Source organism: Naegleria fowleri, assembly GCF_008403515.1.
Source record: "Naegleria fowleri strain ATCC 30894 chromosome Unknown tig60, whole genome shotgun sequence".
Classification (NCBI taxonomy): domain Eukaryota; phylum Heterolobosea; class Eutetramitea; order Acrasida; family Naegleriidae; genus Naegleria; species Naegleria fowleri.
The window spans coordinates 305,238-321,640 of record NW_025407992.1 but is presented as its reverse complement, the minus strand read 5'-3'; the positions used below and the strand labels follow the sequence as shown (position 1 = coordinate 321,640).

The following is a 16,403-nucleotide window of genomic DNA, read 5'->3' as shown; positions in this document are numbered from 1 at the left end:
CGTGCACAATGATTCCTCTTCATCATCATCAACGAGGAATACAATTTTCAAAGAATTATTTCCTATTTAATTCCATCAAAGCCTCCGATGCTGACACTCCCTCCGACGATGATCATTCATTACTGGGAGCTAAAATAGGGACGTTATTGGGCCTTTTCATATTGAGTCTTGTTCTGGGTTTGTTGCCCTACATTGTTCATCATTTATCTAAAATTGAGAGGCTTCGGAAATTGAAAAAGACATTGAACATCATTCAATTAATTTTCATGTACTGCAATTGTGTGGCGGCTGGTGCCATTCTCGGAAGTGGTCTGACTCACTTGTTACCTGATAGCGTGGAGTCTTTTAATAATTATTTTGAAATTTATAATAATCAAACGAGTAGTGAAGTAGAAGTCTCATCATTTTCCTCCTCCTCATCATCATTTCTAAATCATTATTCGGGTATTAAGGCTTTCGTTTTGGGATTTGATTCATCATCATCTAGCAATAATTCCACCTTCACTCCCATACCGGAAACCATTACGGAATATCCATGGGCCATGATGATTGCTGGAACGATTTGTTTGTTTTTAGTAGGTCTGGATCGAGTCTTCTCGGAACACTCTCATGGCTCCTCTCAATCCTATGAAGGAACACATTCTCATCATCATCATCATGAAGAAAACAATTCCGTTCAGGTGGGATCAAGTGGAATGGATGAAACTTCAACTCTTATTCATCATCATCACTCTTCAATAACAACATCCTCTGAAAAGAATGAATTCATTGCGGAATTAGTACTGGAAGAACAAAAAGCTCAACGTAAATATTCCTTCCTAGTCAAATCCCTCTTGTTCACTTTTGCTATTTGTGTGCATTCCGTGTTTGAGGCTTTTGCATTAGGTTTGGAGAGTGATATGAGTTCGTTTGTTTCATTGTTTATTCCCATTGTCGCACATAAGGGTTTTGAATCTCTGACGACGGGTAGGTTTTTTTTAATGAATGTTGCATGAATATACTTTTTAAACATAATGTTGCAACATGAATACACGATGCCGAATGATGATATATAATATTCACGAATGAATGTTAACGTTCTGTATCGTTCTGCCTTATTCGAATCAATATCTCAAATCCATGTTTTTGGTTGGAACTGAAACTATAGGATTTATTGTACTGAGATATACATTGTGTCGAAAAGCTTTTCAAATTTGGATTTTAGTACAAGTGGCAATTTATGCAATAAGTACACCTGTGGGTATGGGAATTGGAATGGCCATTAGTAGTGACTTATCACTCTCGTACTACATGATTGCTGGAATTATTCAGAGCATCGCTTGTGGATCCTTTTTATTTATTGCATGTTTTGAAATTATTCCAAGCAGCTTGGAAGAGAGTTCGACCATTAAGGGAAGACTTTTCAAAATGTTTTTGGTGGTTCTTGGATTTGCAGTGATGTGTATATTGGCTGCATTTAGTTAATTATTTGAACAACATCACACTCGAAGAGTAAACCGAAAGAAACATGATTTATTTCAAAAATGAATTTACATGACGATGCATAATTATTATTTATATATAATTATTATTCAGACACAAAGTCGCGATCCACCGAGTTGATTTACATAGTGATGGAACCCAAAAATACGTCAAAATTGTCGATATCATCATCATCAACTTCACCTGAATCAACAGATGATTCATCCACAGCTTGTTCAACATTCAAACCCAACAGTTTCATAACCATTTTGGCATCATCACCTTTTTCCTTAAAAATACATTCCATTCCAGCACAAGTGACAGTAATAATGACAATGGTATTGGATTTGAGTTCATCAGAAATTTCATTTCCAAAGATTCTCTGGACGGCCTGGGCAGTTTGCATGTTGGAGGTCCAAATATGCAAAATTTGTCTCGACCATTGATCTCCAATCACTCCATTCGTGGAGTCAATAATTCCACTCAATTTCTTCTTCAATAATTGTTTAATAGAGGCATCGCTCACAACTTCTTCCAAATTCATGAAGTTGAAACAACGAGTGACGGAACATCCCATTAATTCGGTTTCATTGGTCACAGTGTTATTAAGGGCGATACACATATCTGTGATTTTGCTTCCCTCTTTATACACCAATTCCATTTCTGTTTTGTGAAGTGAAACACGAATGGAAGTACATAAACTTTCAATCAACATTTTGACCAACTCAAACGAGAGTACTTCAGAGAAGACAGAGTTTCCTCCAGCGTTTGGAACACACAAAATACGATTCGAGTCCTCTGAGAGAGTATTTCCAGTTAAGGCTAAGAATTGCAAGGCATTGTCCATCGAGGAGGAGGAGGAGGAGGAGGATGCAGTGGCAGCATTTGTTGAATTCAAACAACAACAACAACATTCAGTAAGGATACAACACGATGAAGAAGAAGAACTTGAAAGTTCATTTCCCAATCGTTCAGAATCATCTTGAGAGATGATCACACCACTACGGCCTAGACTCGAGGAGGAAGAAGTATTTACGAGTTTCTGCTTTGAAGAGGTAGTGGTGGTATTGGAACAGGCCTTAGAATCCTCCCTTACAGGCGAGGACGTTCGGGCATGTAGAGAAACAGCAGTTTCTGCTGCTGATGATGCCATTGAAACAACCACCTTGGGCAGCTGCTGAGAGTTCTTCCATGTGGTGGTCGTCGCCGTTCGGGCTTGTCATGATGCTCGATGACGAAGATGATGTTGAGGTGAGAGAGGTCATTTGGTGGTGTGTGTGTGAGTGGTGGAGTTACAAGTTGGGTATTGTTCTTCTTTAATTTTTTCTGTTGTTCTAAAATTAAAGGGTTGTTCGAACACTTTTAAGTGCGTACTGATCTTTGAACTTGAGCTATTTTTACAAAACACGTAGTTGCAGCAACTTCTCGGAAAATCAATGTCTTTGATACCGTAAGTATCGTTATTTAAAATTGTATCCATCATGAACGCGAGGTTTGAATTGGCACTACGAATGAATGGCGAAGAGTAACTTTGGTTGGTTGCTGTTGCTTTCAAAATGTTGTTGTTGTTGTTGTTGTTCGTCTTGGAAAGAGTTTCTTGGCAAGAAGAGCTCTGGGTGCTGCAATCTATATTGAGGGTACCAATTCAGCCTTTGATTGAATTCAACTCGTTGACCAATTCTCTCGTAAATAATGAGCCTATCGTTGACAACCACTCGCTGAAAACCAGGAAGATACATCTTTGCTTCTTTGTTAGAAGTTGGAGAGGTCGGAGAGTCTCCCCTATTCAAGATCAATTCTCCCATGAAGATTATATTAAAGATTAAGCCTAATAACAAGGCACACCAAAATACAAGAGGTATTCTTTTAGTTTTCTCAAGTTTCTTCTTGAACCTCTCTCGGCTGGACACATAGTAGTAGAATGTACTCGAAGCTGCATCCTCAATTCCTTTCTCAAACCCTTCAAAAGTATTAAGGTCTGAGACTGGGACCTCACTTCCTTCACCAACATTTTCCATGACCGAGATGTCCTTAACATGTACGACGTGAGAATCAATCAAGGCCATTTTTTTATGTGGGGCACTGTTCTCGTCGGATAACAAGACTCGACACTCAAAACACACATTTGGTATATTTACCTGTTAAATAGCACCGGAAAATACCCAGCAAGTTTGAAACATCATGTTCCTGTTATGTAACTTCAAACAATAATAGATGAATACCAATGGGTTAGTTGCTGTCTCCTCTCCAGGAAGTCACTTCTTTGGAGATGGAGTGTCAACCAACAATCTTTATTGTTGTACAGTTGTCCCGAGAAATGGATACTAGAATGTGATGAAAAAACTCAAATTGCTTTGAGAAAAACCACATTGAATGGATAAATAGCTCTAGGACGAATATAGATCATATAAATAAATTTGTTAGAATTATTCAATCAAATCATAAACAAATTGTTAATTTTGAAACAAATCAAGAATATTCATGTCTACTTCATCGCAAGTGATCATAAAAAAAAGGTTAGCTCAATAAAATTTTAAACAAGAAATTGATATAGGCCATGTTCCTTGAAAAACATCGCAATAAAGCGACGGAAACATCGTTGAGCGAATCAACGACGGATAAAATTTAAAAAAGATCATAAAAAGAACCCATCAATGATAAGGCCAAAGCCAAAAGTGTCAAAGAAAATCACTGAGCAAATCAATGATAAATAAGGAAAAAGCCAGTTAATACAACACAAAGTGTTGTTGAATTCTAAACGTAATGGGAGGGAGAGGAGTTGTTGTGGTGCCAGACTGTTGGGAAGCTGCAGTAGTGGTATTAGTTTGCTCTTTAGAGAGCTGTTTTGGTTGTGGATTTGTTGTCATTTTTTAGCCATACTTTCAGTCAACCTTATTGTTTTCGTTACAAAACACTTCCGTTCTTTTCAGAACATTCAAGTGCACCCAACTAGACCTCTCATCTCTAGTAACATAAGAATCAACAAATAGGTTGAATTCAATAATAGTTACAAACTGGTTTTAATTAGAGTAACGAGTAGGGTGAGTTGGTGTGAGTCTTTAAAGCATGCTTTACAGAAGGTTGTCGTAAATATTCTTGTAAAAGTATGTTGAATTTCATGACGGTGCCATTATTTTTAACATAATACTCATGAAAATTGATGAAAACATAATTGTAGAGTCCTTGGAAAATATTCTCGGTGGTTGTTTGGTGAGTTTTTTCGTCCTGTTCAAAATTTAAGTTATAAAAGACTTCCACAATTTCATGAGATCTAATCATGTTGATAAGAATTCCAGTGATATTGATTCCTGAAATTGCAAATGGATACCACATGGTCGGATCTGATGCATCTTCTAACATTCCTCGCGCTTCTCTAGTATGCAACGTCACAAATCGGCTATTACAAATAAGAACATGTATTATTTTGAAGAAATCTAACTCAGTACCTACTGTAAATTTAGTAACCCTAATAATCCCATTCCTCTAAAATCGGTTCTGTTGAATTTATCACCAATTCACAATTTTTCAAAAAGGATGTTAAAAGTTTGAATGTTGAATGTTTGGAATTTAAAACCTACTTTGGGTGAAGACCTTGGAAGCCAATTTCCTTCCAATCGGAAGATGTCAATTCTTCTCTGTCATCAATAAATGTGAGCGTTTGATTTGGTTTGAGTGTTTTCCACAAGTTCAATAATAACTCCTTATGTGTATTGTCACTCAATTCAAATGAAGTTTGTGCCAAATTATCTAAATGATTGATGCTTTGATTGAGATTGATCATGTGTCTCAGGCAGGTCTTGCAAACCTTCTTAGAGTGCTCCGACATGAAACTATTTTTCTTTATATTTCTAATTTTTCCATAAACTGTTGAAACATAAAGTCCGTCATCATTCCCACACATGTGTATCTACATACCCTCATCGACATCTGTGAATTTCCTGCTCAAATAATAAAATGTTACATTGGTCTCCTTATTTGTATTTTCCTCTAGCAATGACACCAATTGTTTGGAGGTTGCTAAACTTTGCTCTACAATGCTCCGTCAGAAATTCCGATCTATGTTTTACAATCATCATTCAAAATACATACCAAAACGTTTCGTTATGTCATAATTTGTATCAACTCCTTTGTGCTCTTCACAAATTCTTTCGAGTTCACATTTTCCGGTTAGTAAATGAAGGATGTATTTTATAATACTTTTGTATTGAGATGGCAACAACCTGCAGTTCATCTCTCCATTCCTCTCACTACAACCAACAAGAGAAATGTTGTACCTACCTCCACAAATACACTAAAAGAGAGGTTTGCCACGTTCCGAATTGAGTGGTGGAAGCAGCCATTTTTTTATTTTAATAAATGTCAGAAAAAAGCATTCAAGGAAACAAATTTAGCAGGTCTATCACTCACAATACTCAGTTATATAATGACAGCGTCATCAAGATCTGTGTCTCATTGAGAGGAAACATGATCAATACATTGAGAGAAAATACATATATTTCTTTTTTCGTCTAATCAAAAAAGGATTCTACTTGACACCAAAGTGTCGTCAATCTGCCTTCTTGTTTAAATTGTATTAAATTTGTGGCTCGCCCAATCAAAAAAATGCAACGACGTGTAAATTCCTTGTCGACTTTTCTCGCAAAGAATTCTTCACGAGCATTGATTTCATCAAGAGGCCTCTTCGGAATGGGAAATCTTCCAACGATCAAATCATTCTCTATCGGAATGATGAATTTAGAAGCCAAGAAATCTGAAATTGATGTTTTGGCATTGATTTCAGATAAACCATTCAAGAAGGAAATTGCTGATGTTCTAATGGCTCCACTCGATAACAAGGACATTGAAGTGTTGCCAGAAGGAAGCCTATTTTTACCTGAAATTAAGGTAGGAGGTTGGTCATTCATTTTCAACTGTTATTGTTTAATCATAGAGGCATGATTATAGTATAGAAGAATTTTAAACAAGGCATTCATGCCAGGAGGATGGGTAAGTGATTATAAATTATTCTAAATGAGATGCCTTAGCAAGTGGATGATCATCATCATATAATCATGTGACCAATAGTCACTCATTCCAATAGGATCTTATAATATCATGGATAAGTGTATTGTTCAAGAGTATGCCTTAATTTGCAATGGACAATTTGTGTCTCAAGTCTACGGAGAGCAAACATTTGATCCAAGTGAGCAAAGCTTCAAAACACTTGGAACTGCTCTTGAAGGATGTAAATCAAACGCTTTGATGAGATGTTGTAAAGATTTGGGAATTGGTAAGTGAAAATTTTGAATGATCATCACAAGAAAACTGAATGCAACACCGCGTGTCTAAATGACCTCACAACAAACAGGTTCAGAACTATGGGATCCAAATTTTGTTAGAGAATGGAAAAAGCAAAACGTAGTTGCAGTTTTGTGTGAAAATGTCAAGAACAAAACCATAAAGGTCTTGTATCGAAGAAAAGATAGACCTGCATTCCAATATCCATACACTGAAAAACAAATCATTAACCAACAATATTAATCATTAAACAATATCTCACAAAATAAATCATCTCCACCATAGAGAGAGGAGAGAATTTATCCTTTCATTGCGTTCACATAATTGATAATGCCTGATTTTGAAATACATCTGCTCTTTGACTCAGTATTTCTTCACATGTCCGTCATCAATCAGTGAGTGTTGATCAACACTCAACGGCAACCTTTTCCTGTCACTCACACAAGCAGAAACATCATCAAAGAAAAATTTCTCGATACTCAAAAGTTGTTGTTGCCCTTTTCAGTTGCGACCTCATCATCATCCACAACTACTACTCACTCTCGTTGTTCATCGTCATTGTATAAAACAGAAAAGACGAGAGTTTTCAATCATCATCATCATCATTACACAAGATCCATCTCCTTTTTGTAAATCATCATCTTCCAGCACAACATGAGAGGAATATTTGGTAAAAAGTCCAACAACAACACTAACAACAACAACACAGGCGGCTATAGTAATGGCGATGATCTCAGTGATGATTCTCCTTCCTCACCTCGCCAATCGCCATTCACTTCTACATCCTCTAGTAATAACAACAACAACAACTCGAATTCGGATTCGGCCTCTTTATCATCGGCCGCCAATGCACAAAAGCAACCGGCCTCTGTGATGGGCACCTTTTGGAAGAGAGCAACGACTGTGGGTATGTTTTTTGTTACATGTATTGTTTCTTCATATATGTACCTATATCTACGAATTATCATCATCAAATGTATTTTGTTTCAATTTCATCATCACCACGACGATCATGATCGTGTTGTTCGTTTAAAAACACTGTGATTCATCGCGATTATTATAATTCATGAATTCATATGGTATCGTGTGGATCAAACCACACAATCGGTTATGATGTATCATCTATGACAATGATCATTCTCTCTGATCCTCTCATCACCATCATCATCTTCCTTATATCCTCATTGAATTATTCATATCTTTATATTCATATTATAATATACTGACCTCTCGCTCCTCCTCTGACTACAACTTGTTTCTTCTTCCGATGTATGAATTCTTGTTCTTCTCACAACAACAACAAATAATATACAAACCAACCAACCAACCAACCAACAACAGGAAAACACAAAATCATGAAAACCATTGGAAAGGCAGAAGAAATTGAATTTCCAGATGACTTTATTCGTGCCAATCATGCCTTCAAAGACACCCAAACCCACTACAAGGAAATGGATAAATTACTGAGAAAGTTCACCAAATCCTCTCAGAATCATTCGGAAGATGAGTTGAGTCTCGGAATTCAATTCAAGGAATATGCAGCCTCTTTGAAATTGGACTATGTCTCGGGTGAATCGTTTGCTCCACCTCGTACCTTGTATACCAATTTGGAGGTGAACAAAATGTTTAACATGTTTGATCAATTGGGTTGTTGTTTGGAACAACTTTCAGAATTGAGAAGTAATATGAACAATGATGTTTCGAGTATCTTGTTGAGTAAGGTTCACGAAGCCATGGAAGAAGGAGATGCTTGTAAGAATCTCAAAGAATACTATAGAGAGGCTGTGGTGGAACACAATGTGGATGTCACACGATACAACACTCTCAAACAGAAATCCAATGATTTGGTGAAAATTAAGAATGCTGAAAAGGATGCTGAAGAGAAACAAAAATTAGCAAATCAAGTCCATGAGAATATTATGAAAGAATTGCAATATCAAGAAGAACTTCGAGATTATGAATATTTGAATGCCATTCGACAATTCATTTCAGTCTATAGAACTTATTTCATTCAAGGTTCACAAGTATTGGATGAATTAGAGAGTCATCTCATTACAGGTAAATCCAGATCAGCCATGCGTTCCTATGATGTGAATGATATTATTAATTATAAGGAAATTCAGAATCAACAAGTTCAACAACAAGTTCAACAATCAAAACCTAAAAAACCAAAAGAAGACAAACAAGTATTTGGTGTTCCTCTCACAACAGTCATGAAGAGAGAACGAGAATTGAATCGTGACGTTGTTCCAAATATGTGTGTTGATTTATTCGAATTTTTGGAATTGAAAGGTTTAGACGTCGAAGGAATTTTCAGATTGGCCGGAGAAGTCGTCGGAGTGAGTTATGTGAAAAAAATGTATGACCATGGAAAGAAACATTTGGATTTGGGTACCATGATTGCAACCAAAGAATTTAAAGACATTCATGTCGTTTCGAGTCTTTTGAAAATGTATTTGAGAGAAATGCCTGAACCTTTACTCACCTATGAAAGATATGATTCCTTCTTGAAATTATTGCAATTGAAAGATGAGAGTGAAATTGGTTATGGAATGCTCAATTTAGTGAAACAGTTACCAATTGAACATGTGTCCTTATTGGACAAATTGATGAGATTTTTGAAAAAAGTTGCCGATCACTCTGATGTGAATAGGATGACCGTTTCGAATTTGTCCATTGTCTTTGGTGTGAATATTTTGAAATCAGCCGATAACAATCCAATGAGAATGGCCAAAGACAGTCAAGCCATTAATAAGACATGTGAATTGTTGATTAGTCTCTATGAGGATTATATTGGAATTCATGTGAAAGATCAAATTGAACAGTATCGACAACAGAGAATTCAGAAATTACAAAGTATCTCTGCTCAGAGTGAAGAGACCTTCTATGATCCTACCATTAATGAACCATTTAATGCATTTGAGGAGGAATCTAAAAAGAAGGGGTTCCTTCCACCTCCATCAAGAACGCCTTCCAATGTGACTTCACTTCCCATTGGCTCGCAACCTCAAAGCAGTACTAGTAGCAGTAGTTCTGCCTCTTCACCAGGTTCTAAATCAATGCCATTACCATCGAGACCTCAACGTTTACCACCACAGCCGCCTAAACCAAATCCAAAGCCAGGAATAGCAACGACAACGACAACACCATCATCAACTCCACAAATGCATGGTACCAGCGCTAGTTTTAGTGGCGGACTCTTGCAAGATGAGGGTGGTTTTGTAGATGTGCCTTTTAACGAACAAGATCCATTTGCGCAGTTTGACAATGAACAGAAAAATAAGAAAGCCTCCAATTTGTATCCCAATTTGAACAACACCAAATGGGACGACCCAAATGACTTTTTCTAGTTTTACACGGTGTTGTGGAAATGTGTATTATGACAACTGTATATTCAATTATTTCTAAATAACACTTCATTAATTTATTTCACTTTTGTCAAAATTCTTCGTTTATGATGACAAAAGCCAAACATTTCAAAGCTCCTTATTGTTTGTTTGGTATTAAACGAGCTTGATCGGATTCTGCAGATTCATCAATGCCATAGACTTTGCCATTGCTGCTCTTTGTGAGATGTTGCTGAGACGAGACTGTTTCAGGCAAAGTCGAAGAAGCAAACTGCTTTCTTCTCTTGAAAACGCAAGCTGTCACAACTGACGCAATAGTCACAATTGCTATTATCGCAATAGCAATGATAGTCAATGCCATAATGACGTTTCTAATTCCATTGTTTTGATACTCGGAAAGAATTTCTCGTGTTTGGATAAGGTCTTCTGTGAAAATACCGTCAACACCAATTTCGATAAATGTCGTAACCATGTCCTTAAAACTAGAATATGGGGTCTTTTGCATAAAGTATGGCTCGGATCTGAACGTGTAGGGATGAGTAATCAGGTTATTGGCATGCACTTTTTCAACCCATTCTTTCGTAACAAGTGAGTAGTGTGGGCCTATTCCAGTACCTCCAAAGTTGGCAATCTTTCGAATTCCTTCCTCTGTTAAATACTCAGAGTATGGTTGATTTGTGTCAAATTGTGTTCTATTAACATCAACCAGCATGACATATCCGAGTGGAGTAATACTACGATCTTGCAGTATTTTTCTAATTGCTATTAAACTTGTGGATTCAAAGCTTTGGAACATGGTCCATTCCAAATATTCAAACTTTGAAAGCTCATTCACTAATAATTGATTCACTTCAACATTCAGAACATTAGCAAAGTATTTTGGATGCTTTGTTTCAATGTATAATTTGATTTTTTGATTTGACAATGTAATTGAAGAAGGAGTGATTGCATTCACAAAACGAATAGCTTCTTCAAGTGTAGGCATCACAAAGAGAGTATCAAACTTTGTTCCTCTAGGGTTGGGATATCTTTCTTTCAATCTTAATTCTTGTAATTCAGCAGCGGTAAAATCCTCAATAAACCAACCGGTGTAAGTTTTGAATTCCACAGTTTTTGTCTTTTTTCTATCTGCAAATTTTGCTACCGACGCAACATTTGTTACTTCTGTTCCATTTTGTCATTCACAGTGTTGACAATTGCAAAGAATAATGTCATTTAAAAATATGACGAAATCCACATAAATATTTCCATTTTAAAAAGCATGTAGTGTCACCCATTTACCAAAGAAATCAACAAAATTCCAAAATCAATCCACATGAAATTTCATTACGTTTAACACCCAACATACCGTCCAATTCAAAGCTATGTGTACACATCAGAATACCATCTTTTGATGGCATCACATCAAATTCAATATAATCAGCTCCATTCTGCTGAGCTAATAAATACGATTCATAGGAATGTTCGGGTCTTAGGTTTGGAGCTCCTCTATGTCCAATAACATCAAATCCTTTCGCTTGTGTTCCCGAAGATAACAACGATAGGATTGTTGCCATTATTATAAATAATAAATATAAGGAAGCTCTCGATTTCATTTTCAACGCTTGATGATGATGATTATAATTATGGAGGGGTGGATCCTATCTCAGTAGTTCGTATAGGGTTGTTTGTTGATAGCCTCTCTTCCACTAATAACGACCGTTCAGTTGGATGATGATGGCTTGTTGAAAATACAAAATATCGGAATCGATTGGTGGTTCTGAAAATTTAACTCAACGGTCAAGTCCTCCTCACAGAGACACAGAAATGGATTCGGACAGAGAGATATCCACGTGAGTGAGAGATTGGTCGTGTGTGTCGTTTATTTCTATTTTTTTTCTGTTGTTGTATTATTTTGTTTGTTTGGACTTTGAGGACATGAATGTGGATGACGAATTTGCATGAATAAACAAATTTTCTCACTCTCTAATTTTGAGAACACGATAACAGTTAATATTAAATGAACATAAATGGTGATGTTCACAGATTTTTCAAGAGTGGTGGTCCTTTTTGAAAGTATTTTGGCAACGAGAAGAATTATACCTCTCTCGATATGGAAATAATAAATAATAAGAAAAAAATGATGAAAACAAGACAAGTACTGTTGAGTAAAGCCTCTCTTCATCATCACGTCATTGCAAAGAGTTCCTTGTTGGTGGAAGCATCATCCAGAGGGATGATGGAATCACGAAGAAACTTTTCTCAACAATTGCAACATTTGAGAAAACAAAATGAAACGGTGAGTTCCGAGGCACCAGAAGAGACGATTAGTGCTTCAAATGAGTATCATCCAAGTTGTAAGTTGTTGTGAGAAGTAATGGTGATGATGATGATTAATATCTGTGCTTCGGAACTTGCTTCAAAATTAATATGAAAAACATGGTGATTTTGTTCGTGTTGGACCTTCACTAACTAGTAAATGATTTTGTTGCTTTCTGTAAAAGAAGAGGATTTGCCTATCAAGGATCATCACTTTATGGTGGATTGTCTGGATCTTTTGATTATGGTCCTATTGGCTCGCAGCTTAAAAAGAACCTCAAAGACTTGTGGTGGAAAGACTTTGTAGAACTTCGCAGAGACTGTGTTGGAATTGATACACCAATTATTCTTCATCCCAAAGTATGGGAAAAATCTGGCCATATTGGAAACTTTACAGATCCATTAGTGACATGCTTAACATGCCACTCAAGATTTGAGTAAGTGACGAGAAACTTATGTTTTGAACACAAATATTTACACAAAAATTAGAGTTGAGAACTTACTTAAAAGACAGCAAAATCCAGCCTCCATGGAAGTTATTAGCAAAATGGAAACAGCACAAGAAAAAATTGCATGGATGAACAACAACTCTTCACAAGTGGATTGCCCTTGTGACAAGAAGAGCAATTCTTGGGATAAAATTCGAAATTTCGATATGCTTTTCAAGACAATGTATGGACCAGTTGAAAAAGAAGAAAATACAGCTTATTTGAGACCAGAAACAGCACAGGGGATTTTTATTAATTTTAATAATGTCATTACCACATCAAGAAAGAGATTACCATTAGGTATTGGACAAATTGGAAAAGCTTTCAGAAATGAAATTTCCCCAAGAGATTTTATTTTCAGAACTCGTGAATTTGAACAGATGGAACTTGAATATTTCTGTCATCCATCGACTTCCTCAGATTATTTCAAATATTGGGTGAACTTTTGTTATGAATGGCTGTTGAAAATTGGATTGAGGAAGGAAAATGTGAGAATTTATACAAAGACCAAAGACTTGGCTCACTACTCCAAAGAAACATCCGACATTGAATATTTATTCCCATTTGGTTGGTCCGAAATTTGGGGAATTGCAAACAGAACTGATTATGATCTACAGGCTCATGCTCAACCATCTAGTAAGTTTTTAATATTGAGCCACAAAAGAGGTTACCATTGTGTATTGGACAAATTGGTTTTCTTCGTTTATATCAATTCCATCTACAACAGAAAAGAAAGATAGACACACCTTTGAATATGTGGATCCTCAAACCAACGAAAGATATGTTCCACACGTAGTTGAGCCATCTGCTGGTGTGGATCGTGTATTGTTTGCCCTTCTCTATGATGCTTACAATGTAGAGGAAGTTCCAGGCGAGGAAGAGAAGAGAGTAGTCTTGAAGATCCATCCAGATCTTGCTCCTTACAAGTTTGCAGTTTTTCCACTTCAAAAGAAACCAGTTGAGTTGATGCAAAAAGCTGAAGAAATTTACAACAAGCTCTCAACAGTTGTAGCCACTGATTATGACGTTTCTCCAAGTATTGGAGTTTTATATAGAAGACATGACGAAATTGGAACGCCTTATTGTATCACTGTTGACCACCAAACCTTAAAGGATAATACTGTCACAATTAGAGATAGGGACACCATGAAGCAAATCAGACTGAGCTGTGATGAATTATTGAACAACCCTCAACATCTTCTCAAGAACAGCCCATTTCAAAGCGCTTGATTGTGTTATCAGTTCAATGACAACAACAAGATGATGCACAGATGAACTCTTACCAATCAAACCATGCGAGACAGATTTCCTATTATGCCATTCCCAAAAAAATATGATTTTTGGAATGAGGAGCATGAAACAACACAACCTTCTTCCACTCCGAAATTGTAAAAATTATTATTATTATTTCCATAATTCAATATTACTTTTCAACAAAAGAAGTAGATCTGGATTTCATTCGTTTGCTTCAATTCCCTTCTTGCATCATAACCCTCATCATCACGATTTTTCAATCGAGTCTAATTTTAAATGGTTTCACGCTCTGAATAATAATTCAGACTCTAAAAAAATGTCTTCCTCATCGTCTTTGGAACAATCGGCATCATCTTCGGAAGATGAATCCATCCAAGTATCAACATCCTCTTCCTCCTCTCAACATCATCAACACGACGATTCTCTTACTCATCAAACTCCTCTTTCACCAGTTCCTCATTCATCTCACAATTTTTGGAAGCTTGAGAGTATTCATAATCCAGTTTATCATGTACATGATGATCATGAAGATCATTTATACCAACAGGAAAAACATATTTATTTGAAAGAACACCGATTCCATAAAGCTACCCATGACAAATATAAGGAATATTTGGATAAATTACCATCTGGGCCATTAACGAAAGAAAATCAACCACCAATTCATATAACAGAACAAGAGCAAAAGATATTTGACTTCTTACTTCAAGTTAACGAGCACTATAAATTAGGAACAACATTGAGAGTGGCTGGAGGATGGGTGAGAAATAAGCTGTTGGGATTGGACGGCGACGATATTGATATTGCACTAGATAATATGATGGGAGCAGAATTTGCAAAATATGTAGAACAATACGAAAAATTGAAAGGACTTCCAACAAAATCAATTGGTATCATTTCTGCAAATCCCGAACAAAGCAAACATTTGGAGACTGCTACAACTCACATTTTTGGTCAATCTATCGATCTTGTGAACCTCCGTAGTGAGGAATATGCTGACGAGTCAAGAATACCTTCAAATATTTCGCTTGGAACTCCACAGCAGGATGCATTTCGTAGAGACTTGACCATCAATGCTCTCTTTTACAATATTAACGAAAAGATTGTAGAAGATTTCACTGGAAAGGGAATTCATGACTTGAAAAGAAGAATTATACGAACGCCACTTCCTCCCGTTCAAACATTTTTAGACGATCCTTTACGTATTTTGAGAGCGATTCGATTTGCTTGTTTCTTTGACTTTTTAATTGCTGATGAAATTATGGACGCTGCCCACAATCATGATGTTGATGTTGCACTTGCTGAAAAAGTAAGCAGAGAGCGTGTAGGAACTGAAATTTTGAAAATGCTAAAGGGTCATGATCCTGTCGGCGCCTTTGCTTTAATTGGGGAAATGAAAATTAAGCATATTATTTTCACATACTCAACTGCCCCAAAGAAAAAGAAAGAGGCGTTTCCAAGAGAGTACTTACGTCCTATACCGATTGAATGGAAAGATAACATGCACTGGGAAAACTCTCTTTATAGGATGCGTATCATGATCAAGCTGTCAAAACGATACAAGTTGAATCTTGAGGAGCGTACTGAGCTACTGCTAGCTGCTTTCCTCTCGTCTCTCACTGATGCAAGCATGGAAAAGGAAATCGTTGAGGAAATTTGTTACAATCTAATTGTATCGTCATTCCGATTACCTCTCAAATTGGCTGCTAATGTTTCCACAATTATTTATGGAGCTCAAAAAATTAAGAGCAAGGTATTAGTTTGTGAAGACAAGAAAGAAACTCTTGATGAGGACTTCTTTGGAGACATCATTTTGCAAGATCGAGAATTTGTTGGTAAATGGTTGAGAAATATTGTGAAAGAGCTTTACGACAAATCCCTAATGCTATGCAATGTCATTGATACACAAGGAACAGAATTCACTGAGAAGCGTTGCTTCCGTGCTGTCAAATTCCTCAAAGCTTTAAACGAAAAGCATCGAAAATTAGTGGAAATTAGTCAAGATGCTTCACCACTACGAGGTGATGAAATTGCTCAAGCTTTGGAAACCACACCAGGACCCATTGTAGCAGAAGTCATCGAAGATCTAACCAACGAACGATTCAAAAAGTATCCAGAAAAGTTTGAGAGAGAGCAAGCAGTTGAATGGCTCTCAAGACATGCATCCAATTATAAGGCAAAGCTGAATCTAAACCCAAAGAAAAAGGTCAAAAAGTAATTGAGATGATGTTTTGCAGTACTGCAAACGTTTCCAATAATTTCCTTTTTCGACTTTGAA

The 16,403-nt window shown here is 36.6% G+C and overlaps 9 protein-coding genes across 9 annotated transcripts; 5 read left to right on the top strand and 4 right to left on the bottom strand.

Moving 5' to 3' along the window:
• Nucleotides 1–8: 8 nt before the first annotated feature.
• FDP41_008247 (uncharacterized protein) lies at nt 9–1,464 on the top strand (the record flags this gene model as incomplete). The annotated part of the gene is made up of 2 exons (XM_044712080.1): nt 9–966; nt 1,148–1,464. The coding sequence occupies 2 exons, from the start codon at nt 9–11 to the stop codon at nt 1,462–1,464; spliced, it is 1,275 nt and encodes a 424-aa protein (XP_044558256.1).
• Nucleotides 1,465–1,603: 139 nt separating this feature from the next.
• On the bottom strand, nt 1,604–2,614 carry FDP41_008246 (uncharacterized protein; the record flags this gene model as incomplete). Its single annotated transcript, XM_044712079.1, has 1 exon — nt 1,604–2,614. One exon carries the CDS (start codon nt 2,612–2,614, stop codon nt 1,604–1,606), a length of 1,011 nt encoding a protein of 336 aa, XP_044558255.1.
• Nucleotides 2,615–2,966: 352 nt separating this feature from the next.
• On the bottom strand, nt 2,967–3,527 carry FDP41_008245 (uncharacterized protein; the record flags this gene model as incomplete). The annotated part of the gene is made up of 1 exon (XM_044712078.1): nt 2,967–3,527. One exon carries the CDS (start codon nt 3,525–3,527, stop codon nt 2,967–2,969), a length of 561 nt encoding a protein of 186 aa, XP_044558254.1.
• A 958-nt stretch (nt 3,528–4,485) lies between these two features.
• FDP41_008244 (uncharacterized protein) lies at nt 4,486–5,801 on the bottom strand (the record flags this gene model as incomplete). Its single annotated transcript, XM_044712077.1, has 6 exons — nt 4,486–4,858; nt 4,912–4,956; nt 5,040–5,325; nt 5,377–5,490; nt 5,551–5,606; nt 5,740–5,801. The coding sequence occupies 6 exons, from the start codon at nt 5,799–5,801 to the stop codon at nt 4,486–4,488; spliced, it is 936 nt and encodes a 311-aa protein (XP_044558253.1).
• Nucleotides 5,802–6,063: 262 nt separating this feature from the next.
• FDP41_008243 (uncharacterized protein) lies at nt 6,064–6,981 on the top strand (the record flags this gene model as incomplete). Its single annotated transcript, XM_044712076.1, has 4 exons — nt 6,064–6,345; nt 6,406–6,447; nt 6,526–6,730; nt 6,809–6,981. The coding sequence occupies 4 exons, from the start codon at nt 6,064–6,066 to the stop codon at nt 6,979–6,981; spliced, it is 702 nt and encodes a 233-aa protein (XP_044558252.1).
• A 411-nt stretch (nt 6,982–7,392) lies between these two features.
• Nucleotides 7,393–10,088, top strand: FDP41_008242 (uncharacterized protein; the record flags this gene model as incomplete). Its single annotated transcript, XM_044712075.1, has 2 exons — nt 7,393–7,645; nt 8,080–10,088. 2 exons carry the CDS (start codon nt 7,393–7,395, stop codon nt 10,086–10,088), a joined length of 2,262 nt encoding a protein of 753 aa, XP_044558251.1.
• A 136-nt stretch (nt 10,089–10,224) lies between these two features.
• FDP41_008241 (uncharacterized protein) lies at nt 10,225–11,641 on the bottom strand (the record flags this gene model as incomplete). The annotated part of the gene is made up of 2 exons (XM_044712074.1): nt 10,225–11,249; nt 11,434–11,641. 2 exons carry the CDS (start codon nt 11,639–11,641, stop codon nt 10,225–10,227), a joined length of 1,233 nt encoding a protein of 410 aa, XP_044558250.1.
• Nucleotides 11,642–12,204: 563 nt separating this feature from the next.
• Nucleotides 12,205–14,101, top strand: FDP41_008240 (uncharacterized protein; the record flags this gene model as incomplete). Its single annotated transcript, XM_044712073.1, has 4 exons — nt 12,205–12,421; nt 12,541–12,820; nt 12,873–13,507; nt 13,599–14,101. The coding sequence occupies 4 exons, from the start codon at nt 12,205–12,207 to the stop codon at nt 14,099–14,101; spliced, it is 1,635 nt and encodes a 544-aa protein (XP_044558249.1).
• Nucleotides 14,102–14,441: 340 nt separating this feature from the next.
• Nucleotides 14,442–16,343, top strand: FDP41_008239 (uncharacterized protein; the record flags this gene model as incomplete). The annotated part of the gene is made up of 1 exon (XM_044712071.1): nt 14,442–16,343. The coding sequence occupies one exon, from the start codon at nt 14,442–14,444 to the stop codon at nt 16,341–16,343; it is 1,902 nt and encodes a 633-aa protein (XP_044558248.1).
• Between the last annotated feature and the right edge of the window lie 60 nt (nt 16,344–16,403).